Source organism: Pieris brassicae, chromosome 3 (assembly GCF_905147105.1).
Source record: "Pieris brassicae chromosome 3, ilPieBrab1.1, whole genome shotgun sequence".
Lineage (NCBI taxonomy): Eukaryota > Metazoa > Arthropoda > Insecta > Lepidoptera > Pieridae > Pieris > Pieris brassicae.
The window spans coordinates 11,468,344-11,493,293 of record NC_059667.1 but is presented as its reverse complement, the minus strand read 5'-3'; the positions used below and the strand labels follow the sequence as shown (position 1 = coordinate 11,493,293).

The 24,950-nt window shown below is 33.3% G+C and overlaps 5 protein-coding genes across 11 annotated transcripts in view; 2 read left to right on the top strand and 3 right to left on the bottom strand.

The window, feature by feature from the left end:
* LOC123706688 (serine-rich adhesin for platelets) overlaps positions 1-5,583 on the top strand; it is a 46,288-nt gene extending 40,705 nt beyond the window's left edge. For all 3 annotated transcript variants that reach the window (XM_045656035.1, XM_045656034.1, XM_045656033.1), the window contains 7 exons: positions 936-1,100; positions 1,422-1,658; positions 2,294-2,431; positions 2,915-3,200; positions 3,674-3,862; positions 4,236-4,420; positions 4,720-5,583. In XM_045656035.1, the coding sequence (XP_045511991.1) occupies positions 936-1,100; positions 1,422-1,658; positions 2,294-2,431; positions 2,915-3,200; positions 3,674-3,862; positions 4,236-4,420; positions 4,720-4,773 (1,254 nt within the window). In that variant the 3' untranslated portion in view covers positions 4,774-5,583. The remainder of the gene's footprint in view (positions 1-935; positions 1,101-1,421; positions 1,659-2,293; positions 2,432-2,914; positions 3,201-3,673; positions 3,863-4,235; positions 4,421-4,719) is intronic.
* Positions 5,584-6,063: 480 nt separating this feature from the next.
* On the bottom strand, positions 6,064-9,216 carry LOC123706822 (sperm surface protein Sp17-like). 2 transcript variants are annotated; one of them, XM_045656285.1, is made up of 6 exons: positions 9,080-9,216; positions 8,086-8,311; positions 7,669-7,790; positions 7,574-7,601; positions 7,277-7,328; positions 6,064-6,457 (listed from the first exon to the last, which is right to left on the bottom strand). In XM_045656285.1, the coding sequence occupies exons 1-5, from the start codon at positions 9,161-9,163 to the stop codon at positions 7,324-7,326; spliced, it is 465 nt and encodes a 154-aa protein (XP_045512241.1). In that variant the 5' UTR covers positions 9,164-9,216; the 3' UTR covers positions 6,064-6,457; positions 7,277-7,323. The 2 variants fall into 2 exon arrangements, with proteins under 2 accessions (XP_045512241.1, XP_045512240.1); XM_045656284.1 differs by lacking the exon at positions 7,277-7,328.
* A 77-nt stretch (positions 9,217-9,293) lies between these two features.
* LOC123706819 lies at positions 9,294-19,015 on the bottom strand. Its single transcript, XM_045656277.1, has 9 exons — positions 18,816-19,015; positions 17,678-17,912; positions 17,359-17,495; positions 17,165-17,281; positions 16,452-16,589; positions 13,797-14,004; positions 10,129-10,217; positions 9,812-9,908; positions 9,294-9,572 (listed from the first exon to the last, which is right to left on the bottom strand). The coding sequence occupies exons 1-9, from the start codon at positions 18,903-18,905 to the stop codon at positions 9,439-9,441; spliced, it is 1,245 nt and encodes a 414-aa protein (XP_045512233.1). The 5' UTR covers positions 18,906-19,015; the 3' UTR covers positions 9,294-9,438.
* Positions 11,474-22,833, top strand: LOC123706820 (zinc transporter ZIP3). 2 transcript variants are annotated; one of them, XM_045656280.1, is made up of 5 exons: positions 11,474-11,616; positions 19,776-20,041; positions 20,620-20,829; positions 21,347-21,503; positions 22,671-22,833. In XM_045656280.1, the coding sequence occupies exons 1-5, from the start codon at positions 11,553-11,555 to the stop codon at positions 22,685-22,687; spliced, it is 714 nt and encodes a 237-aa protein (XP_045512236.1). In that variant the 5' UTR covers positions 11,474-11,552; the 3' UTR covers positions 22,688-22,833. The 2 variants fall into 2 exon arrangements, with proteins under 2 accessions (XP_045512236.1, XP_045512235.1); XM_045656279.1 differs by lacking the exon at positions 11,474-11,616 and having other exon boundaries at positions 19,274-20,041.
* Positions 22,834-22,912: 79 nt separating this feature from the next.
* Positions 22,913-24,950, bottom strand: part of LOC123706821 — a 139,887-nt gene continuing 137,849 nt past the window's right edge. For all 3 annotated transcript variants that reach the window (XM_045656282.1, XM_045656283.1, XM_045656281.1), the window contains one exon: positions 22,913-24,762. In XM_045656282.1, the coding sequence (XP_045512238.1) occupies positions 24,231-24,762 (532 nt within the window). In that variant the 3' untranslated portion in view covers positions 22,913-24,230. The remainder of the gene's footprint in view (positions 24,763-24,950) is intronic.

The following is a 24,950-nucleotide window of genomic DNA, read 5'->3' as shown; positions in this document are numbered from 1 at the left end:
CACTTATCATTTCCTGTCTCAAGCTCCACCAAATACCTTACTAAGCGTTCTGCAAAGCTCGGGTGACTATTTTATCTCTAACAATTATTATAGGGAAAATACCGTAAACATACTGCATTCGTTTCTAGGCTGGTCAGCGTTTAATACCGAAGGATAAACAAATGTTTCCATGGTACTCAAACCGTTCCGTGTAGCCGTGCTAGTTAGTTCGGCACATAGTTAGGTTTTTGATTCTGCGTAATGATTTCCTGTTCAGCCATGGTATCGTTCGCTCATGTAATTTTAGTAGGAAAAATCTTAACCACGAACCGTCAGCGCTGTACCGTGTTCATTTAATAAATTAATTTATTTACACTTCTTTACATTTATACAAAAACAAATAACACAATTATAAGGGATGCAACGGGCTACCTTATTGCTAACAAGCGATCTCTTCCAGGTAACTCTAATAAGGGAAAAATAAAAATGATGGGTAAAGTGCAAGATGTGCATAACAAAAAAGTGGTAACATAACGAGTAATCTAAAATAATACAAAATATATGAATAAAAATAACTAAAAACTAAAATGCTAATCTCACACTTATTCTTTGCCATTTCAAAGCAATTCAATAAGAAATACAAGAACTACAAAAGTCAAGATTGAGCAGGATATGGTTAAGAAATATTTATGTAGAAGACTTTTAAAAGACGTCAGGGAGGTAGCCAATCGTATGGAGACGGGCAGTCTTTTCCACAACTTCATGGCGGAGTTTCTAAACGAAGCCTTTTTTCGCCTAAGAAGGATGAACTGTGAGATGGAATTTCAAATAAGCATCTATTGGAGGAGCGTAACATATAGTTATAAGGACCTGAGAATTTGAATTAATTTTTAAGATAGGTTTTGGAATTAAATTTGGCTTGATTTCAATGTAAAAAATAAATTTATCATTTCTAGTTAGTGGTACGAAGGCGTGGACGACGTGGCGTGTATGCCCAAAGGTGCACACCCGTCTCCCTGGATGCTTACAGTCTGGACAGCGTTAGTGTGGGCCATAGGAAGGGAAACCAGCGGCTCAGAGCCAGTAAGCGGAGTTACGGCAACCCGGCCTATGATGACGAGGTAAACTTAGCTATCGATAAATACAAATAACTTAAATATCTTTACGGACATTACAATAATATAATCGTCAATTGAGTATTGTATTAAAAAAATAACTTAAACTTTTTTTTTTATAAAGCAATAGCTGATCGATGTTTGTGTATTTTATAGGTTTTTAAAGTATATTATTGCAAAAAATTAAATTCAGAATTTATATATTTGTTCTTGTGTAGGCATTTGACAATGGCATACATACCAAAGATACAAATCACTGATTAATTACACAATTGTTTTTAATTCTAACTTGTCGCATCATTATAAATATTTGTTCTACTTTTACAGGTGACTTCCCATCCTATGAACTATGCGGCTCTTGCCAACTTCGCTCTGGACATCGACTCCATAACAGCCGAGTTTTCTGAGATCCCAACAGTCACTGTACGCCCGGAGGAGGTGCCTCCAGGTTGTGAGGATAAGAACCGCTACTCCAACGTCCTGCCTTTACCGGAGACGAGGGTACCCTTGAAGAGGATTGGCAACGACTCCACTACGGAGTATATTAATGCCAACTATGTTACGGTACACTTGGCTATATAATACTTTTAAATAGATAAACTTTACTGTATCAATTAAATCAACGAAATAAAGATTAGTCTTAATTTTAAAAGATGTGGACACTCTGTGGTCCAAATAATAAAGTAGGCACACTTTATTATTTGGACCTATGTTCTCACATTGAGAAGTACTCGTGGTACCTTGTTATTGTTTTTTTTAAATCCAGTATTTAAGATAATTCTTTACATTTTTGTGCTGATTATGAGAAATTATTTTATTTACATTTCCAGAATTAAATTAATTTTTCATGTCTTCGTTAACGTCTCTATTATTACCTTTGAATATTAGTCATGCATGAACGTCATCATAAACTCAAGCGCTGATTCAATGTTTAGCGTAGCTCACGTATAAAATGTTAGAAGATGTAAGGAATGTAAGAAAAATCACTTGTTATACTAATCAAGCTTTAGTTTTTAAGTTTTTTAGATCATCTTTGTCTAGATTTCAAATATTAGGATACAAACAATTGTGGCGTTAGATTACTCGACACAATCCATCACTACGTCTAACCAATCAAAATCAAGCGAAAAGCGCTGTCGATTCATTTAGTTTAAATACTTTAATCAAAGCGATTAAAAACATAGATGTTTGCTTTTCAGGGACCAGGAAATATTAACAACTACTACATCGCCTGTCAGGCCCCACTTTCCAACACTGTCGTGGACTTTTGGCGAATGATATGGGAACAGAACTCGCGACTTATAGTCATGCTTACTGAATATATGGAAAACGGTGTTGTAAGTAGATTTTATCGTAATATATGTATTTTTTTTGTTACCACCACGACGTCCGTCGTTCTACAACTGAGCGTTTTAAGGTAGTTTTAGCCGCGCAACACCGCTAAATGGAACCAGTTGCCCACTAAAGTATTTCTGAACCAATTCGACTTAGGGTCCTTCAAGAAAAGAGCGTATCAATTTTTAAAAGTGCTCTGGCATTGAGAGTTTCCATGGGCAGCGGTATCACTTAACATTAGGTGAGCATCCTGCCCGTTTGCCCCCTGTTCTATAAAAAAAACCTAAGCCAAAGTCTAAAAATCTTTATTTTATTACGTGTTTATTGTAGTTTTTCTTTCTTTATAAGATTTTTGCTCCTGATAAAAAATGTATTTAAAATATTCAACATAACCTCAAATTGTAACCGCAAGGAGAACAGGCGTTGTCTGTAAGCAGTTTTTTAAAGTATTTTATTTATGCTTCAACGAATTGACATTTTTACAGGAAAAATGCTTCGAATATCTACCACCATCCGAAATATCGGATAACCGGCGTACATTTGGCGAATACCAAATAATCCTTAAGAAACGGGAACAACGCGACAAATACGCCATCTCCGCCATCCAGCTGATCAACCTATCCACCAGGACCTGGAGAGAGGTCACTCACCTCTGGTACTTCTGGCCGGCCAAGGGTGTGCCTGACGATTACGATTCGGTGATAGACTTCCTTTCGGAAATGAGGAGTTACATGAAGATCTCGCAAGGCGCTAAGGAGTACGACGAAGAAGGTACTTCGGGATTACTATTTAGCGTTATATTATCCAGATATTTGTATGGATATACGATTATTATCCATAACATTTTTTTGGAAACTTATTTTGAGGTCTGTTTTTACCTTACTACATAATAGAAAATACAATAACTAAAGCTAATAAAATCTAAAACGAAATATAGGAAAACTCTTTAATAGTCTTAAAAAATCTCGTGCATCGGAATTTGAGCCTTTAAAAGTGTGTTTTCTATTTATTAAACTATGTTAAAGTCTTTCATGAATTACGTCAATACACACAAGTTTGTGTGTTTAAAGTGTGATAGTAAAGAGACCGATTTGGATATTTTTTTAAATAAAATAACATATCCACTAACAAAGGCTATTTTGAGACAATATAAAGAAAGAGTTTGCGAATATCGAATACAGGGAGGGTTCGTGACCGCCATGACAGTGTTGCCTTTTAAGTACTGAATTGCAATTTTTTCACAGGACTAGAAGTAATTTATGAGGACCAAAACCGTTCGTCATACAACAACCTCTCGAAGTTGAGGAGTGACGATAATAGTTCAGGGAACGGTGTCAATGTTTACTCACCGGCGAAGGCCGAGGAGTTATTGAGACGGGGGTATGGGAACAATGGGACATTGGGCAAGATGAAGACTGTTTCGGAAAACGAAGGTTGGGAGATTTATGAGTTTTATAACTGAAAATATAAAATAAAAATTGTTTAAACTTTTAGTTTGAGTTAGGATATTTTCAGCCGACTTCAAAATATAAGGGCGATTTGTGCAGATATGTTTGTATGCAATTTACATAAAAACTAAATCATTCATTACATTTTTAACTGTTTAAAACATTTAAAAAAACGTGATTTAAATTAAGACGTGATCAGAATCCCGTAAGAGACGGGATTAAAAATCCATTAAAGCCATTCCAAAGCTGTGTAATGACCATATTGATTAAAATAATTTTCAAAAAATCGTTTATTCTCACAAAAATTACAAAACATGATCTGCGACTTTATTTTATATATATATATATATATATCTAGGATTACGACCATGCACTGTTGTTTGCGCATCGGGGGCCGGTAGGTCCGCAGCCCTTATAGCGGCGGACATTTGTGCGCGCGCGCTCGCTTCGGGAAGCGCGGACTTGCCGCGGACCGTACGCGCCTTACGCACGCAACGACCGCACTCTTTGACCAACAGACACCATTACATCTTTTTGTATAAGGTAATTATTTATCATATTTCTGACATTTCAATAAAAAATAGAGTTTGGTTTAACTTTACTGACATTTTCAAACATTCCCTATAATCGCCATGTTGGTAAGACGTTACATATGCTTTGAATATTATCAAGTGTTTGTTAATATTTTAAAAGTATTAATGATTGTAAATGTATTTTCTCATATTAACTTCTGCTTTGAGGTTTCGGATTCGATTGTATTGTGCTGGTCGATTTTGTAAGAAGACTTCAATATTTACATTTTCTAATCAATAATATTTTTTAACTGCTTGTTTTTGTTACAGTTACTCAGTGAATATGGGAACCGGTTGATGGGGGGCGGCATCGACACAATATAGCTAGACTGAACACAAAATTATATATAATTAAGATTTAAGTAACGCACAATTGGACCAAAGTTAATCGTAGATCTCTTGTAAAATTATTTTAAATAAGGTGCCGGTTCAACTCTACACTCGAAAGACGAATTTAGGATAAAAACACGGAATATACGCGGTTTATTTCTTGAGCACAAAGTCGAAGTACATTTGTTGCAAACGCCTTTAAAAATCTCATTTGCTCTCTGCTTTTTTACATTTTATATCAAAATTCCGAAATTACTTTGAAACAATCTAAACAAATCAACGTCGGAAACTGTCATGCAACTAACAAATGTTATGGATTGTTTAAAAATATTTGTTTTAAATTTGCAAATTCCAAATTCTCAGAATTATTCTTGAAATGTGTCAAACTCACACTTTTTGATACACGTCAGAGACACTAAACGCTTTCAAGGGTCAAAGCCGTCGATATCGTATAGTCTATAATTATAGAATTTAATGCCCATTAGTAAACGAAGGATTCAAAGTATCAAACGCATGGCTTCCCATTGTATCTGTGGCGAAGGTATCTTTACTAAATGGTTGTTAAAACTTAACTAACGACTGTGTAGCTGCCTTATTTTCCGTCTATTAAAAATGTGTCTGACTTATAAGCGTATTTGCTTTATGTAAATATATACCACTGGTATTTGAGTTAATTTCATCGATCAAGTTTATTTTGTTATTCCTAGTCTAAGTTAATTTTGTTAGGTCTTTTTAGACTATTGTTACCTATAATAAATATTTTATCTTACTATATGTCACTTAGAATATATTTTGAGCGTTCTTGCTGTGATTTTTATTTTATATCCTACTTTAAGTCGTTTGAATTTTATAATACTATTCAAAAATCTAGCGTTTATTAAAAAAACATTGCATAATCATGATTAAAGTTGTACCAGAAATGAAGATTCTATAACTATAATTGTTTGTTAGTTACTTATAATCAATTTTCATACTATAGATACATAATTGTTATAAAATTGTTTTTATTCAATTGTATTTTAGTTTCAGTTTTTGTTTTAGATCAATTCTACGAGAGCACACATTTTCATTTACACCTTTTAGTTAAGTTTAATAATAAACCAAATGTATAGAATTTATATTATAATTAGAATAAGTACACAATTGTGTTAAGCATAATAAAAGCCTATTTTATTTCTTCTAACATTGAAGAATCGGATAAAATTATGTATTTAAAAATAGAATATACAAAAAAACACTTTGATTTTATTTTCATATAATAATTATAAAAATTTAAAGGTACCATAAAATATAGTTTTTTCAGATAGCCATAAAAATATATAAAGTAGCAAATTAAATATATAAATTAATCTAAATATAAAGAAAGTATTACAAAATAGAAAAATCTTAAGGTCACAAGTATCTAAATGAATTTTCTATTATTTTTATTCATGATATTTTACTTAATTATTCGTAGTGAATTAAGAATAAGCCAGAGAAAAGGTTACATTTTTGGATAATGTTAAACTATCGCTTCCACTATCAAACTCGTCAACACAAATATCTGATATATTTTCAGTGTCAAAACTTGCTGTATTACCTTCTGCTATAATGGAAAGGTTATCATGCGCCGAATATGGTACATGCCTCGGAAGTTCTATGTAAGATCCGGCGAGAGATGTTGATGAAGCGGTATCACCTGGAATTTGAATGTAAATCTTTTCATATTCTGTAATTTAAATTGTTAATGATGCAATTGACATGGTAAAATCTTTTGTTTTGTTCTGACAGAGTTTGGTACGGAATGTAGTAACTATGGAGATGGCAAGCATTCATTCGCTCGTATTTCGTACTGATAGGAATAAAAGTTCGGACCAATACAACAATTTAAAAAAAAACAATTTTATTTCTTCTCTCACATATACATAGAAGGTTATTATGATTAAACTAAGATGATAACATTTGAAAGTGTATGTGAGAGACTGGTCTCTGTAACAGGAGACCTGAGTGACATATGGCCAGCCTCTCCACCACCGGACCGGAACACGTACAATAAGGTCATTGTCATAAGGTACAATAGAAGAAAAATGAATTAAGGTCGTACGTTACTGCGTTTTTAAGCTACAGGGGTTTAAATCTGTAAGTCGATACTAAATCATTTGATCGTAAGTGTACTTGTGTCCATTCGGTTTATTAGAACCCCTAAATACAAAAAAATTGCATACATTTTACGGACTGATATTAACTATTACAGTGCGTTGAACTCCGCTTGAGGAAAAGTATTATGGCTAATTAATGCAATTATTTGTAGTAAGATTAATTTTATTGACCACATATTATGAATTTCGATCTGAAAAAAAACATGAAAAAGTAAAAAAATAAACAAATAACATTCGAAAAATTCAAATGGTCTGCTTTCGGAATATTAGTGGCGTGTATGCCTCATTTTTAAATTTTTTGATAAGCAATACAAACCAGTGAAAGAGACAGATACGAGCAAACGATATAGTATACCCACCTGTATTTTTTTTAATTTTCAAGGGGGTGTCAATTGACAACGCAGCGCTACCCTGGTGGCAGAAGTATAATATTTTTTATCTTTAAGTTGTAAACAGAGCAACAACTGCTTATATTTCATCGACTCAAATCATTGCCTTAACGATTGGCCTGAACTAACTAAAATTATACATATTTTTTTTTGTATTACGCAGATAGAGTGTTCCATTGAACGGGTACTATAAAAACATATTTTTTAAACTGTAACTGACTTAAAAATAAATGTTACTAAGCTACTGATAATATATTAAAAACTTACACGCTGCATTTTTTTGACAGGAATTTATCTGAAAAACAATTTACAAAATATTAATGTTATATACAGTTTTATGCGAATAGAAGGTTTTAAAGTACCTTAGATTGGTTTAATCGATGTTTTCGAAAAGCCTTTTGCACTGCATTTTGAATTGCCGCTAGTTGACTCTCCTGTGTACTGGTTTTTCTTAATATTTGCAGAAATAAGTTTGTTTCTCTCACTGTAATAGAAAAATTATATAATCATTGATTTCAATAAAAACGTGAAAAACTCAATAATTATTTTGAGTACTCTCTATTAGGAATCGTGAGTCCAGCATAAGTGTGACCCTAGTCGTGCATTTGCATGCAATGAATAAAGTAAAAAAAACAATGAGAAAAAAAGAGCACAACTAAGATTTAAAATTCGACGGTCACTCACAGGCATGATAATCACAGCCTTTGAAGAAAAGGGTTAGAAATTTGAGCCCAACACCACTAGTTAAAAATTTCTACATTAGGATGTATATTTGATACCTTTATCAGTTTCCAAAAAATCTTTAATAATATCCGCAGCTTTGTCTACGTCTTCATCAATAAGACCGATATTTCTTAGCTCCTCAATCAATTCTGTTTGGTAACAGCTTTCATTTAAATTATTGCATATGTCAGCAGCAATGGAGATGTTATTTCGGACTTCAAGTAAGGTTTCCAAATAATTAGCTATGAAACTGTAGATGTTTTGCGGCTGAGCTCTTAGTACCTGAACGAAATAAATTATACTTAGCACAGATTTAGAAGATGATAACGAAGTCTAAGCTGGTAAGGTTAAGTTTTTAATATGGCGATGATGCATGTCAGAGATTTTTTTATATAATTTCAATTAAAACAAATTGATTACCAATTCGTCGCAAACTAAAATCGGATTGGTCTTTTCTCTTAGTTTAATTCATAAATAAGTCTAAATTCAATGTGTTTGTCTACATACAGGAGTCATAATTTGCGCTTTGTCTCGATTCTGAGACGACTATTATTTCACGCGAACAAAGTCTTAATTTCTAATTACAATTTGAAATAGTTCTCAATTAATAACGAATATTGTAAAGAATCGGGCCCTTAGCAAGGACCTATTTTTAAACGGAAAATTCTTTGAAGAATTATTGGGTCTGTTTGCGACGACGGTCTTTGCCGCATTCGCTTCAATAAAGAATTTTATCAACATCATTGACGATGCCATCGTCGTCCACTGCACAAATGCGGCAGATCCCCAAGGTCCTTACTGAATGTACAACCTTGTGGCAAGAGAAAACCAAGTAGACCGAGACTGCGTAGGTGGGATGGAGTTGTCAAGGACCTCGAAACAATAGGTGTTCAAAGTTGGACGCAAAAAGCACGGGATATATTGTGATGGCCAACGAGAGGCTGTAGAGCCATTAATCATGATGATGATGATGACGATGACAATAAAGACTGGAATTTCCTCCCTCAGACACCACCTACTTCTCACAATTTACATTGGTTCCATACTCACTTCTCTGGTTATATCAGACATAAGTTCCTGTAATCCTACAGGAGGTGATATTTGGCCTGGATTTTCATTTAAAGTATTTTGCATTTTGTGTAAATATATTTTGTAAATTAAATATGTCAGGAGTAAAATATCTATACGGCTACGACCAAGGCGATGTTTTGTTATTATATGTGATAACTTTGAAATAAGAAGTCGTGTTATTTCTTATAATATTTAATAAAAGTAAAATGAACTAATTTCTTAAAGCATATTATTATCTTCGACAGAAATCATGAAAGCAAATATAGTTCTTGCAAACGTTAAATAAAGTTAATACTAAAAATTATGTAGCATTGTATTCGTAACATAATCATAGTCATTTATCCTGCTTCCTCATCAGTTATTGCTGTAGCGTTGTCACCTTCATCTTCTACGTCTGTTATAGAAGCTGAGTCGCGAGCTGTAGATGGCGCTGACGCAAGTATACTCTCACTATCACCATCTGTCTTGTCATCTGAAAAAAATACATTTATTGGTCTGTAATTAAAATAAAGGAAAAATTTAAACATATTTCATAACAATTTTCATAAATGTAACATTTTAATAATCAAGTGTTTAGTCTATTTTCTTTTTAATGTTCCATTGGATAAATATAATTTTTCACAAATTCTTTTTCATTCACTATTTATGAACAATGCCAGCCATAAAGTCTTTGTTGTTATCGCAGACAAATCTGCTGTTTTTAATACCTACCTGGTATATCTTCTGGTATTTCCTGTTCTGCAGCATAAGATACATCGTTCTCTTTTAAAAACTCCCATTGGAAATCTGGAATCACCTCCGGCGGCACCTGAAATAATTCAGTAACTCTTTAGTTAACATTATTATAACTATTACTACAGGGATTAATAAAAATAAAATGTATGTAAGTAATATTACAAAGAATAATTTAAATCAATGTTCATTATCTTAAAATTCCCACCTTCTTAATATAGCAATTCATTACAACGAATGTATTAGTAAAAAATAAGTAGCTCAGAAGTAGCCAATAGTATTATGAAGAAATGTACCTCAGCGAAGGATATCTTGGGCGTGGATTCTACGACTGAAGTTGGACCCTTCATTTCCACTGTGGCCGTCATTAAAACCTGTCTTGCGCCTGATTATCCAATTAAAACTTGTTACTTATTTTGTTCGATATTTCCAATCATTTATTACTTGCTTATATAGGCGATAGCTGAACTTCAGTTAAAGACATTTTAGTTAAATTACGATGGGCATTTAGATGTATAATTGCAATATTTGTATTGCAATATGAGCACCATGTATCTATATAATAACTTAGTTATTTATTTATACGTTCCAAAACAATGTGTATGCCTAAAAAAATACAAGAAAATATGACATTTTCACACATTTAACACACATACACATATTTTTTTTAGAACTTAAGTAATCTATCAAAGGAAAAAATTTAAACAAACAAACACAAAATAAAAACTATACATTAAAAATTATTAATAACTAAGACTAAAAAGATAACAAATAATAACCTAAACTAAAGGAAAACTTAAATCTCATTAACAGCATGATAAACAAGGTTACGGTTACATGGCAGACTGTTGTAAAACACATAAATATTTTCATCGATATTAGTTATCTACTAAACTGTGTTATATAACTTACCTACGCCTATTTAATTTTAGAATAGTAGTTTTTTTTCTTAGTACATGGGCTTCACATATAATTATTAAATCAATGTATATACATAATACGTAAATAAAAATCATTTTAAAACTACGTATGAAGTTTCTTGGCCATTGCCCAAAATATTATATATAAATATAATGCTAAGATAATATTACACTTTGTACTTAAAAAACCAAAGTATTACTTGAAAAAAACGTACTTAATGCACCCGTATCTTAGAAATACCGTAATTATGTCACGATTGCTATTACATATTCGCTTACATCATAAATACGTCACTCATGAAGTCATGGAATATAAAGAGTGACAATTACGTACAAGTTTTCTATTTATATTGTCTAGGGTTTCTATAAATGTTCGCGAATATAGTGGCTTATCTAAGAATGTCACTAGTTTTATTACAATATCTAGGATAGAAGGTTATTAGACGTTAGACGTATGATATGATACTTTTGACGAAGTTTGCTTCTAACAAACTAAACAAATCCTTAGGCATTCTATTTTATCCATCTAAGCGTACATGGGCGAAAATTAATATATAATGATAATAATATTTAAGATTGATATTTAATTTGATAGTCTGTAGTAATTTAATAGTATTTATTATTTATGTTGAAGCAATGGTATTAGTCAGCTGCCATTGTCATTATCATTTAATAACATCAAAGTCAAATTATGACGTGGAACAAGTGAAGGAGGAGCTGATCCATACGTTACGCAACGAGTTTCGGTACGCGAATGATGTGCAGAATTGGCGCAAGAGCTCGCTACGACGATACGGATTATGACGATTGGACCAAAAGCTTCCGATGCCGACGCGCATCCGGTTATGGATGCGCTGGACAGAGGTATTTACCCTAAGTTTATTCGATCTCGAATTGCTATGAATTATTCATTTATTACTTAAATAGTATCAGTCCTTAAAACATTTCGTAAGCGTAAAATCGAAAATAGAGAGTAAAAATATTGTTAAAAAATTCATGGTCTGGTTTTACTTATAATAAACCGAGTCATTTATCCCGGGACTGCAAAGAGAGAAATCCCCATAAACCTAACGTTATTTCGTCGTAATTCAGAAACAATAATTCCAGCTATGGTGGCACTTAGGTTATTGAATGGGATTGATTACTGCCATCGTAAGAGTCATTTAGAGCAAAAATTACTACTACCGTCAAAATGACGAACGTAACGCAATAAATTAAGCTATTAACTATTGTTCATCTATTTAACGTAGTACAACAAATGTAACAATGTATTGCTAACAATATAAGTATTTTTGAAACTGGTCAAATTGTACCTTGATTCGAGAAATTCGGGAAAATGATTCGAGATTTAAAAGAAAATGGCATAAAAAGAGCTCTTCTCCATTCTGCAGCCCAATTTTATTAGTTAAGAAAAAAGTTAGAGGTAATAGCAGATCATATTGATAGATTAGGCAAAGCCCGTTATTACAGATGCCTATATAAGGCATTTGGCTTTCACGGAATTCCTATATCAGAGACTATTGAAAAAACTGCTTTCGTGACACCAGATGGACAGTTTGAATAGTTACGCATGCCTTTGGGTCAATTTATGTATTTTTTACTTTTCCTTATCGCTAAAACAGAAGAGAGCAATTTATATCGGTCATGATAAACATTATATAATATAATATTTTACAGATATGGCACAGTAACATTCAAATCAAAGTTCTAATTATAAACTTCTAAAAGTATCGGAAGGTTCAATCCAATATTTTTAGACGTTTACTCTTCACAAATAAAGTTTGATTTGATTAGTCATAGTAGTGTAATGATAAATATATATTTTTTATGAATACTACATCGTTCCGCAAACATCAAAATAGGGCGATGTTTGTCTACCGTACGTTGCAATTTATGTCTACCCACTTTTCGGTCTTATTCTTTTTTGTTGGGTTTTGCTCATCACTAAAAACTAAGCGAGCATTTTATATCGATCATCATAAGCGAAACACTCCATACGTTACAGATATGGGTAAGTAAAATTTGAATCAAAGTTGTAAATGTAAAATTGAAGCTTCTAATATTTTTGACGTTGATTTGTTCAACATCAGGATCATGAATGTAATTTGTCAAACAAAACGTCATAACAGTGTGACGACCGTATATTCTGTCATTTAGACAGCGGATAATAACTGCTTCATACTCCTTAAAATAGTTGTCAGTAGGCCGAGGCGGTTTTGTTGTTGTTGAAGCAATTCTTTGAACGTCATGGGCTGAGGATTCGTCAGAGACCGATTTACGTGAGGATGCCTCTACCTCCTTTACTGACGTTGTTGGACCTATGTAATTAAGATGTGTTGGCTAGAACTCGTCATAAGTGATGCCTTTTGTGTTACCTAGATCTCGGAATGAGTGGTGCCTTATGTGTTGGCTAGTAAATGTAAATTAAGAATAAATTAAACATCTTTTCTATTGCCGTTCATATATGAACTTGGGTATATGAATAAAGTTATTTTGAGTTAGTGTTAAGGACCACGAGGTCAATTCAATTGAACTATTATTTTAATGGTACCTGTGTAAGTATAGCCTATTTGTCACGAAAGTAGGTACCTTCAGGCTTGTTTCATTGCACTTGAAATTTGAAAATTAAATTATCGTGTATTAATCATTCTCAGGAATTTAAAACCAATCGAATCTTATTATAAACGAACGATTTGCACGTAAGTTATCTCAGGGGTCTTACTTAAAAATGTATTATTACAAAACTTAAAATGGTAATAATACAGATTTAAGTTTTGAGAAACCGAATATCCGATCATTTAACCGATTTAAAAGAAACTAAATGAATGAATTTGAATATTTATCCTATTTTCGCGTTGGCACAGCTATAATACTGTCACATAATGGCACAAATAAGAACATTTGAAACGATCGTAATCTGAAGAAGGTTTAAACATTTTAATAATACAAAATTATGTAACTCGGTCTTGTGAATTATGATACATCTCATAACTTCAGTGGGAACTGGTTTGATATTAAATATTTAAGTAACCAAAAAAACTCACCTGGTGCAGTATTGCTAACAATACTTGAAGTTCTAATGGCTGGTCTGTCAGTAAACCTGCCAATGCCTCTACTTCCTGCACTGGTTATGGACTCCTGGTCTTCTGGCACGTGGGTGATAGTCAACATCGGGTCGTACGGTATTCCCAGCTTCTGTGTGGTGTGCTCAACGAACATCGGTCGGACATTGTCTTTAGGTACACGGAGTTTCTGTTTTAGAATTGTCTATGTTATAACGACAAAATTACTTGAAAGGTTAGCAAATATTTGTATTAAATTTTAACAATAGAAGGTATAAAGTCCAGATTATCTTATTACATATTGTAACAAAATGTATACAAAATTATATATTAGGAGGAAACGGTTTGTTTTTTGTTCATTATTGAAAATCAAATCGTATTCCCTAATTAATCAAAACTATGACGTTAGAATAAAGACGTCATTACAATTTTGTCAGTGTCATTTGTAATTCATAAATTAATTAAAATTACTGTTTCCTCATAATTAGGTTTATCTAAACATAATCATTAAAAACCCGAATAAATGTCGACATATCTTTATAATTAGTAAACCATATTGTGTCAAAAATAACAGCTAGCGATATAATATGCCATCCTATCGCTGTATCATATAGATATGTATATATAACCTAAGAAAACATGACTGTTTTCCAAAAATGGGCGGTAATATTAAATATTCACACTTCAACCATAATCAATAAAGGGTCCATGCCGTATTTCCATGGTATCTCAAATAAATGACGGTTATACATTTTTTGTTAAAAATCTTGTCGTGAGTGCCTTTTTTCTTGAGGGGTCTTAGGACGAGAACTTCACAATGTACCGGCAGGTTTTAATCATAATAGTTAAGAAATATTTGTTTTAAAACTTAGAAAAAGAAAATTAAACGTATACCGTGATTCATTGTAAACTTTTATCCATGACAAAATCAAAATTTCTAAAGTTCATTGAATCATGTAAAAAGAAATCCTTTTTATTAGTCATGCGCTAGCTATATTTGTTTTGCCCGGCGGTTTAGGAATAACATTGATCAGTCGATTATAAGCCTGCAGTGCTTTAGAAGCATCTTAGGAAATCCCAAATGCAATTAAATTACGGGAATCTTGTAACGCAACCGGACAAAATCCAGAAGAGACTATATTATAAAACAGCCGTCAACATTCTTCACATCCATTCAAACGCTCGGAGCGACATGGCGTTTAAATTATTAAGTATTTTATTTTCCTCGTGCCTTATCCTCGTTTCGAGTGATGATTGTAAATGCAAGATTACATCGATCGCTGAATTTGAAGAGCTCCGAAAGTATCTGTCATCTCCAGATAGAATTAAGGAAGATGGGAAGCATCCAGTTTTAGCGGGAGAATTATCAGCGTTGGTTAATTGTACTTGTCCATTTAAGGAACCGGTGTATATCGAGCCTACGATACCAAAATTGCCGCCGGTATATCCTATCTTTAGAAAGAAAAATAAAGAAAAGATGGAGAGAAATAAATGTCCCATAGGTTACCGGAGAATTGGACCAACGTGTGTAAGATTCAACTGAGATAGCTTAAATTACATAAACGTGATATTTTTCGATCTCATACAAAGTGAATGTTTTGTGATACTTGGCTTAATCAGTAGCAGTCGGAGCATGCTGGCTTATTACTGGAATCAAAAGAGGCTTTAATCAATTGATACATAGAAACATGCAGTGACAATAATCAACTTTCAAAGAAACATGCAGTGACAATAACCAACTTTCAAAGAAACATGCAGTGACAATAACCAACTTTCAAAGAAACATGAACAATGAAAAACCTTAACAAAGTGTAAATTTAGCCTAAGGGCTCGGGAAATGCTAAAACGCCATTTACGGTTTTTCCCCAGTTGTCTCTTGAAATTATTATTCCAGTTCGGCGAGTATTTACAAACGAGTCTACTATTATTGTATTTTATTTATTTTTTGCTAACACGTGTTAGTGTAGTAATAATTCTAACTATAATTTCCTCGACAAGTTTCCTTATCATTAATTTCTGGTTCTGATTATCTTGATGTAACTTTATATGCGTACAATATAATGCCGTGTATTAATTAATATATGTAGAAGAACTGCGTTTTTAATAATAAGACGACTTAAACTTTTGAAATTTGTTTGATTTGATTTAACTCTAAACCCGTTATTTATAAAACTAAATCAGGAGGATTACACTCTCAACTAAAGTTCTCTTACGTCTTTATCTGACGAATTGTGTTTACGTTGTCATGAAAAGAGGCGAATTAGTTTAATGAAACGGGGCAATGATTTTTACAATTTAGTTTTAAGTTTATCTCGGATACACGAATATTCTGTCAAAACTTTACTAGTATTATAGAAACTTAAGTCAATATAATATAACTTATTAGCAATAATTATTGTAAAAGCTTCATGTTAAGTCACACTCTTATTTGTGATCTTTCCACCAGTAATGGGTAAACACCTACTTTTATTATCTTTTTTTATTGCAGCAATTACATTAAAAGTGTAGCACCAGTAACGTAAGTAACGTAAGTAAGTGTTTTGAAAATTAAAAAAAGGTATTCACGCTGATATATCTTGTATCACGTTAGGGTACATTAAAGTCTAATTATTATTTAAATAATATGTGTAAACTTACAAGCACTGGTCCCAGTTCAATTTCCCTAGACCCGCCAATGTCCAGCGGTGGGCCGGGCAACTCCACTTTTGGACCCTTCTTCTTTTGTTTCAAATGTTTTAGGAGGTTTCTTCGAAGATGGTATCCTCTATAAGCCGCCTAAGAAATATATTATATTAAACACATAGTTCTACTTATATCGCTTTAATTAATATGTTTGATCATCCTAGGTATGTATATAAAAAGAAAAAAAAAAATGTAAGAAAGGTATCGTCATTCATCTTTTCTTGGATCAGTTGTCAAGAACGATAGATTAATTTAAGCGCCTGCTGTAAATAGCTGGCAATGTTATTATTATTATTTATTTATTTCCTATTTTTACAGTAACTTAATACTAATACAATAGAAAACAAAACTCAAAACATAATATAAATATAACAAGTAAAAACTTAAAATCTAAACCATTATAAACTTATTTGTAACTAATTATAAATAATCCAATTCTTGTGAATTCAGCCAGTGTGCAAATAAAAACATCTGATGGGCGAATTCTTTAAATAACGACACAACAGAAAACGATTTGTTATCTGTACACAAAAAAATTAATATTTTAAACATTAAATAATCGTCGGATAATAAATGGTTTTCTATTGTGTTGTTATTTAAACAATTATTTTTAATTAATAATTTTCTAATGCCAAAAAGTTCCCAGTTCCATTCAAATCTTATATTACCTGTATTTTTTCAGCAGCTCTGTTCATTTCTGTGAATGATGGTTTAGTTTTTTTATATATTTCTAGGGTGTGTTGCGCCGCTATCTCCCACGGTGCGTCGGGTTGAGTTTTCATAGACTAAAATTGTATGATAATGGTTACCCGTTATGTACTTCAAATACCTCCATATTATTTCGGGAAAAACCCCTAATTACCTGTTCTAGTGTCTTCTTTCTATACCAGTAATCTCTGTATGCGTTTCTCGCGACTTGACACACTTTTGACGCCATCATCTCGTCTAAAGTGGATCGCGTTAGTATTGTTTTCATTATCTGCATTTCTTTAATTTTTTCTGCAAATATAAATAATAAATATAAACTGTAATAGTACTAGATGAGAAAAAAGTATTTGAAAAGCGTAGTAAATAACAAAAAAAAAAACCAATAAGCATAATTCTAAATAAGTATTGATATTTAATTTGGATATGTAGTAATAAATAATAACTATTAAACATTTCAATGCGCCTCTTTTTACCACTTCCAGCTACAGGCTCAAATTGTTCAATCTCTTGCTTGATAATCTGAGCTAAATCCCTCGCTTGTTCGCCAGCTAGACCCAGCTGCATTAGATGTTCGGATACGGAAGGTCTGCAGTCACATAAATCATCCAGAACCTTAACCGCCATGACCCCGTGCTCACGCGTAAGGAGTAACACTGAGAGATAATTGGCGATAAAGTCGAAAAGTTTGTTAGGCTGTTCGCGCAGAACCTGGAAATTAATTAAATATATATTATTATTATTTACTGCTCTGATACTCAAGAGGACCTTTTTAAAAGCCAAGCTGGTAGGGTTAGATTTAGAAATAATACGTCGCCTGAATTTGATGATATTGATATAGGTGTCTCGGGAGACCTTAACTAGAACCCCTCCAAGTAATTTTGACTGCCGGAGTTGAGTCTAAGTATTAAAAAATTAAATATAATTTTGTGTATTGTATTGAAATTCATTAAACGAAACGAACATTTTATACTTTTCTATTGATTATTATATTATTTCAAGCGGCATGTATTTCAGAACATGTGAAACGAAACGCAAACCGCTATTAGTTATTGAGTTATTTTAAATCAGGCACGGAGTGAGCCGCAACATAGCATTAGCCGCTACGCTTTGCATAATGCCTGTGCTTTGGTACGCGAGGGTGGAATACAGCCCGCAATTCCCGTAGCGCCGGAACTGTCCAAAACCACCAAACCAACCAAAACCTATTATTATCTCTTGTTAGGTTAGGTTAGATTTATTGTTTTTTTTTCAGTCCTTTACCTACCCGTCCTCCTTCCCGCCCCCCACTCGCAATCCCCAATACGGGCGACGTATTTCCAAATTCTTACCAAGCTGGTATACAAAATTGTGTTATCGATAAGCAAATTGTAATGCAATTTAAAAAATTGAAAGCTCTGCTTATCACTTTACGATTGCGTAATGTCCTGTTTATCTTATTTCCAGTTAATTCTTAAACTACGCGAACAAAATTCGGTTCTAGAATATTTTGTTGTTTTGTATGTGAAAATTGGTTTCCTCTTGGATAAGTCTCACAAGATAACAATTAAATCCACTCCCTTTACCATATGATATGGAAGATAATAAGACATAGCAGTTGTGGGCAATACTTACTTCACGTGTAATATCTGCCATTAATTCCCTGAGGCCTTCGGGGACGCTGAATACGTTAGAACACCCGTGTTTTTGAAGCAATTCATTCATTTTGTCTATTGATGAACTTGTTAATGTTTAAAATATTGACAGATAAGAAAATCGGTTAGGAGTGACATTATGTTTTTATAATGACAACGTAAAAAGGAAAATTCTTATACGGAGTACACTAATAATGAATTGTCAAAAAAGAAATGTATTCGCAAGGAGTTTTGTAAATTTAAACATTGAAGCAGTATTGTAATAATTCAAAAGAACTTAATTCGTTACGTTTAATAACTACATTCAACTGACCTTACAAAATATCTTACCTATTGACCAATATTGACTGATTTTGTAAATAATGTCTTTGTCCTCATAACCAGTATACGAAGAACCAGCACGCCCTTGCATTTATTCGCGTACTTCCTTAAGTTCGCATTATCGTTTAGTTCCAATTAAACTAGTCCTTGGTCAGTTGACATTTAATCCATAACGTTAAATATACAATCTTATGTCGTTGTATTTAGGTTTGAAGTTATGCGTGTGTTTAACGAAAAAGGGGTATTTTATTACAAAACACACAGTACTATCAAGATAGCCCGGTGCGCAGACGTCGGTCGTGTCAGTTACACGCCGTGTTTTGATTACATACATATTTTTAAAACGTTTTAGTGTGGACCAAAATGGAGGTGTCAACTGCAAAAGTGATATCTATGCTAGCCTTGGGGCTTGGGAGTTTTGGTGCTGGTATGGCACCAGTGTTTATTTCAGAAAGAGCCAGACAACGGCATCCCCTTCTTATTTCTTGTCTGCTCTGTTTTGGAGGTGGTGTTCTACTATCAACATCACTCACCCACATTCTTCCGGAAGCCAGAGAAATGCTAGGAAAATATTCAGAACTTGGGTTATGTGTTGGTTTCTTTCTGGTTTATTTTGTAGATGAATTGGTTCATTTATTTTACGGCGCAAACAACAACATCCAAAGAGAGAGAACTAGTTATGGGACGGAAGAATCTCATCTTTTGAGGGATGATGAGATGAGAGAAAGATGTGGTGGTGCTGCTGATAATCCTCGTATGTGTCATGTTAGCCATAAAGCACCTTGTAATAAGAGTTATTCGGGAGTCATAGGATTATTATGCGCGTTGCTTGTGCACAGTTTTTTGGAAGGACTCGCTATTGGACTGCAAGAAACAGCATCGCAGGTACTGCTAGGTATTCATTTTGATATGTCGTTATGGTTTTAATAATAAAGAAAGCATAGTTTATAACGATTTAATTTATATTTTTAGTTGACTGTTGAAATATAGTTAATATACAGTAGGCAAATTGCGTATTTTCTTATCGTTTTTTTTTTGTAATATAAACAATTATCAATTGATATCAATTACATCGAAACAATCAGTGTTTTAACTTTGTTCAATTGTTTCAAGGTAAACTTATATCGTAAAAAGTGTCATATTAATTATAAATCACTTTTCTATATTTGGTTAATGATATGGGAAACGTCACAATCCCTTGTGAGTGGTCATAATTAGGTAAACCGCTCATATTATAAGTAAGGGTATGATTGTGCCTCTGAAGGTGAAACTTCTAATTCCCTGGATTCGTACCCAAGATATATAATTATTACATTTACCTAGTAACTAAACATTTTTTTTTTATTAAATAAATAAAATAATTACATATTAAACACGAAACTATTAAAATACAAGCTTGTACTATCCTATTTTTTTTACTACTTTTTTACTTTACTATCCTACGTTTTTTTTTATATTTTTAGGTTCTTCTTCTTCTAGCAGCAGTGGCCTGTCATAAATTTGTAGTGGGTTTTTGTCTTGGGGCTGAATTGTGCGCGAATGGAAGAAGCCTTTCCGCTCACATAGTGTCAATTCTACTCTTCAGTGGGGGGTCAGTTGCAGGCATTGGGGTAGGTGCCGGCCTCGATGCTATAAGCCAGTTGAAGAATTCAGTTGTTGTGTCCATCATGCAGGTACAGTGTGCGCCAAACAGTGTCATTAGATGCGGAAATATATAAGTATGTATATCCAAAATCTGGCCAAGATACGCCCAAGATCCACTACACTTCACTGATAGCAGGAGGAGGATTAACAGGCTGTACTTCAAATTGATCAAGTACTGTCCGTTCTCATGGAACAGATAGGGGAATATATTAAAATAGTTAAATATTAGTTATTAAGAAACTATGCTTTAACCTTTATGTACACTTGTTGATTCCGTAAAAAAATATTGTAGCCGCAAATGATCATTATTATTTCTTTGTTCTAATTTCTGCGCGTTTCTAAAACTTACGTTAATTACTATTCGCCGCAGTTTCATATGCGACCGAGGGAACCTACAACATGACATATGTAACTTTGAGATTAGTACATTTTCAATGTTATTCTTAAACTATAACGCAATTAAACAGTCAAAAATAGGATTTGCTTACATTTTTTTAAAGGCGTTTTGTCGGGGATAAGCATTGAATAGAATATCTACTCTTATAGGCATTAGCTGCTGGAACGCTTCTGTATGTAACCGTGAGTGAAGTTCTTCCAAGGGAAAGAGCTCGCTGGCATGAACAAAAACGTTCAGCGGGTGTTGCACAGTTCTTCGCTGTGACAACAGGGTTTGCTGTCATGTATCTTTCTACCATGTATCTAGGTGAGTTTTTTCAACTTTGTTGTCAATGTTTTAAGATTGAGACTAATTATCATTACTGCGATTTTTAGTATGCAGTTGTTAGAGCCTGTTACACCAGGTACCCCTTGGTGAGCAAACAAAAAACTAAACAACCTATTACTTATATTCCTGTTTAGACCACTTGAACCAAAGACAATTAAAGTAAATCGACAAATCATTGTTAAGGAAAAGCCGTAACTCTCGTCGTAATTACAAATTTTGACGACGGATGTCAGAAGCCATAACAAAATTACAAATATTTACCAAATAATTCAAAATTTGGAAAACCGCTGCAAGATATCGCTTTAAAATGCTTAGAAAAGGTTGGTAATATTTGAATAGCGACTGCAATATGCAAGTGCGGCAACGCCGCAAATGTGTAAGATGCGACACTTTAAAATTTATTGAATTGGATTTGGAGCCAACAATGACGTAGGATATTGCAATTGTTACTTACGTACCACCGGCAAATAAATTGATACTTTGATAATATCATGATGATATAATATATTATAGTATTGGATTTGCGCGGAAAACTTGATTTGGACATTTTGTTTAATTCGTCAAAAACATAATGTTCTGTATTAGCTATTCTTATTTATTTTAATTTTTATAGAATAAAAAATACTTATATTTATACATTATGAATAATAATAAATTATAGAGAAGCGGCACAAAGGAAAATATGTCTATAAATTTGTGGACAGCACCATCTAGTAGTAAATAGCATTATGACTAGATATTATGACTAAACACTACAAACGCTGATTTCTTTTAGTGCTATCTAGCGATACATATTACATATTTCATGATTTGGATTCGACATTAATATTTACAAAATTATATTGATACTCAATTATTATGTTGTAAAGATGTAAAATTAGTTTTAGCAAAATTTCTGTATGAACTTTTCCCGAAATTAAATAATATAAAGGATTCCTTCTTATGAGTGGCGCCATCACACTATAGCCAGCGTTATCGGAATATTCATTTTTATATAAACATTCCTGGTCTAAACTTTAATTATCTTTGCTTGAACAAACATTATACATATATATATATATATATATATATATATATAATTGTTGTGAAACTGCTTTCTTCGACTTTTTTAAAAATATCTTTAAAATATCATTTTTTATTTTACAGATCATGATGCAGATTAATGAGGGAGGGATTTTATATTATTTGCCATAACTCTTGCCATATCATTTACCATAAGTTTACCTAGTTGTAGTTTTCTATGACAGATAAGACGACTGTCCTTATAAATTGACGGATAATGTAATTAAATGAAAAACGTCTTCGAATTCACATTTCTTTTAATGACCATTTTAACATTTTCGCTGAGTTATGTCACAGATAGTTAAAGGCACATTTTTTTAGAACTGAAGGCCTGTTTGTTTATTACCGCTGTGATTAAAAATAAATTTCAAATACTTAATGTGACTCAGTGAGATGAATTTTGTAAGTACAATAATTACTAGATATATTGAACTGTTTAAAATAGGCATTATTTTATACTTTATAAGTTTAGATACATTTATAAAATTATTAATAATTGACTTTGTATAAAAATTACATGGCACTGTTACGTGATGTTAAATTGTTATTGTATATTGTTTTAAAAACAGTACCATCTGTTAACCTGTAGGCATAACCACAATTTTCTACTCGAAGACAGATGGCGCTATTATCAATTGATGCGAAAGGTGTTAATTATATCGTTTTCACGTTTAAATGCACAAATATAATCTCAGTCCACAATACTATTGCAATGTTAAAATTAATTGTGTATAATACATAATGTGGAAGCCATTTTACACAGTTACACGTCGTGAAACACGTCGGAATACCTCGTATTTATAACACAATATAAATAAATGTATGAAACTTATGCTAATTTTAAATACAATAAAAGTATTACAAAATAGAAAATAATACAGATCTTTGACTGGACGCACTTAAACTACGTGGGATGTACAACGTATTGCGTACAAAAAAAGTAATTTAATAAATATTCTTAAAAACTTAAGAGAGCATTCAAATCAATGACATTAGGACCTCAGACCTTTTATTGTAGACGCGTTACTAGTTCGATTCACAAGTCCAATCAACGTCTTTGCGCCATAATGAGGTATTATGTTTTTTAAGGAGATTTTGATTAAAAATACCTCATTGAATGGTTTAATATTCTATTAAAAGCTCTAAATTTTAAGTGTTGGCACGTTTCATTAAGGCACAAAGCAAGACACTTCATTTTACAAATTTGACGAGACTACATCAAGAAGCGTAATTAAATAGACTATTAATAATAAATACATAGATTAATACGTGTACCGATTGTCAAAACAACCAAGCTTATATCTGACTTGATGGCATCGGTAACAATTTCGTTGATATGCCGTGATCCCTGCTCCATTACCCCATTACGGTTCAATATGCAAGCCATGCCCTAGTGCCGACTAAAAAGACTTGAGAGAAAGTTGTTCCTATTTTTATTAAATTTTACTTTTCTGTAAAAGTCGTTTATTACGCTTAGGCTGACAGAGGCCAGGCAGATAATATAAGGGCGTATGTGAATTACAGAATTTTATTCAGTTATACAAAGTGCAGCCGCAAAACATAGATCACGACAAATCAACTAATCTTAAACTAAATCGGAAATACCGCAATTTATTAAGTCCACTGGTAAACACAACACACACATCAAGTGTCATCGTCATCCTCCAGTCGTTTCCTTTTCCGGCGATGCCTCTCTAATCGCTTCCGGTGCGCACTCTTGCGTTTAGGCGGAGTGATTTGACACTCACAGCCGGCTCTAACTATCACATAGTCCATGGACCAGCCGCCGGAACCGGGGACAGAGAAATGCCCTTCCGGCCGATGTCGCAGCGGCATCTCGGTAGCTGATGAATACCTTACTAGTGCGTAGGAGTATGAATACTTCTGCACACATCTCGATTGGTTGTAGAGGCGAGCGTCTACGAATCTGCAGGGCTTGTCTACAACATCAGGTGCGCAGGATAGCTCGTAGAGCCTCTGTTTGTTCTCACCGTCCTCGTAGAGTTCTACATAGAGGCCGGTGGGGGTTCGGCCGCCTTTCTTCGCGACCATCTCTAGGACTGAGGGGCAGCACTCGACGACCTCCTTCTGGGAGCCCTCCCGTCGTAGTATTGACTGCATCTCGCGCCAGTGGGAACGCTTCCAAGATGCGGTAGCGTCCATTTCTTCCTCCGTCCTGAAAATAATATTTATTTGCAATCAAAAACAAGTATTGGACTAGGCAAGCAAGTGGTCAGGCCCGCCAACGATTAGCCAATTAGCAAAGTTGGCACTTACTATATGTAATATAATTTTTCATCAATTTCACTGACATCGTGACTTAGTTGGTAACTAACTGTATGAGACGTGTTTAGTTTGTGTGCG

Excerpts from the sequence above, each read along its gene's own strand:
- LOC123706822 (XM_045656284.1), bottom strand. The coding sequence starts at position 9,163 with ATGCAAAATACTTTAAATGAAAATCCAGGCCAAATATCACCTCCTGTA. Across the intron at positions 7,602-7,668 it reads ATCGATTAAACCAATCTAAG|ATAAATTCCTGTCAAAAAAA; the intron begins GTACTTTAAAAC and ends ATTGTTTTTCAG. Across the intron at positions 6,458-7,573 it reads CTGTCAAAAAAATGCAGCGT|GTGATACCGCTTCATCAACA; the intron begins GTAAGTTTTTAA and ends TTCAAATTCCAG.
- LOC123706819 (XM_045656277.1), bottom strand. The coding sequence starts at position 18,905 with ATGAATGAATTGCTTCAAAAACACGGGTGTTCTAACGTATTCAGCGTC. Across the intron at positions 14,005-16,451 it reads TTGAACTGGGACCAGTGCTT|AAACTCCGTGTACCTAAAGA; the intron begins GTAAGTTTACAC and ends ATTCTAAAACAG. Across the intron at positions 10,218-13,796 it reads TGTTAGCAATACTGCACCAG|GCGCAAGACAGGTTTTAATG; the intron begins GTGAGTTTTTTT and ends TTGGATAATCAG.
- LOC123706820 (XM_045656279.1), top strand. The coding sequence starts at position 19,520 with ATGGAGGTGTCAACTGCAAAAGTGATATCTATGCTAGCCTTGGGGCTT. Across the intron at positions 20,042-20,619 it reads TGCAAGAAACAGCATCGCAG|GTTCTTCTTCTTCTAGCAGC; the intron begins GTACTGCTAGGT and ends TTATATTTTTAG. Across the intron at positions 20,830-21,346 it reads TTGTTGTGTCCATCATGCAG|GCATTAGCTGCTGGAACGCT; the intron begins GTACAGTGTGCG and ends CTACTCTTATAG.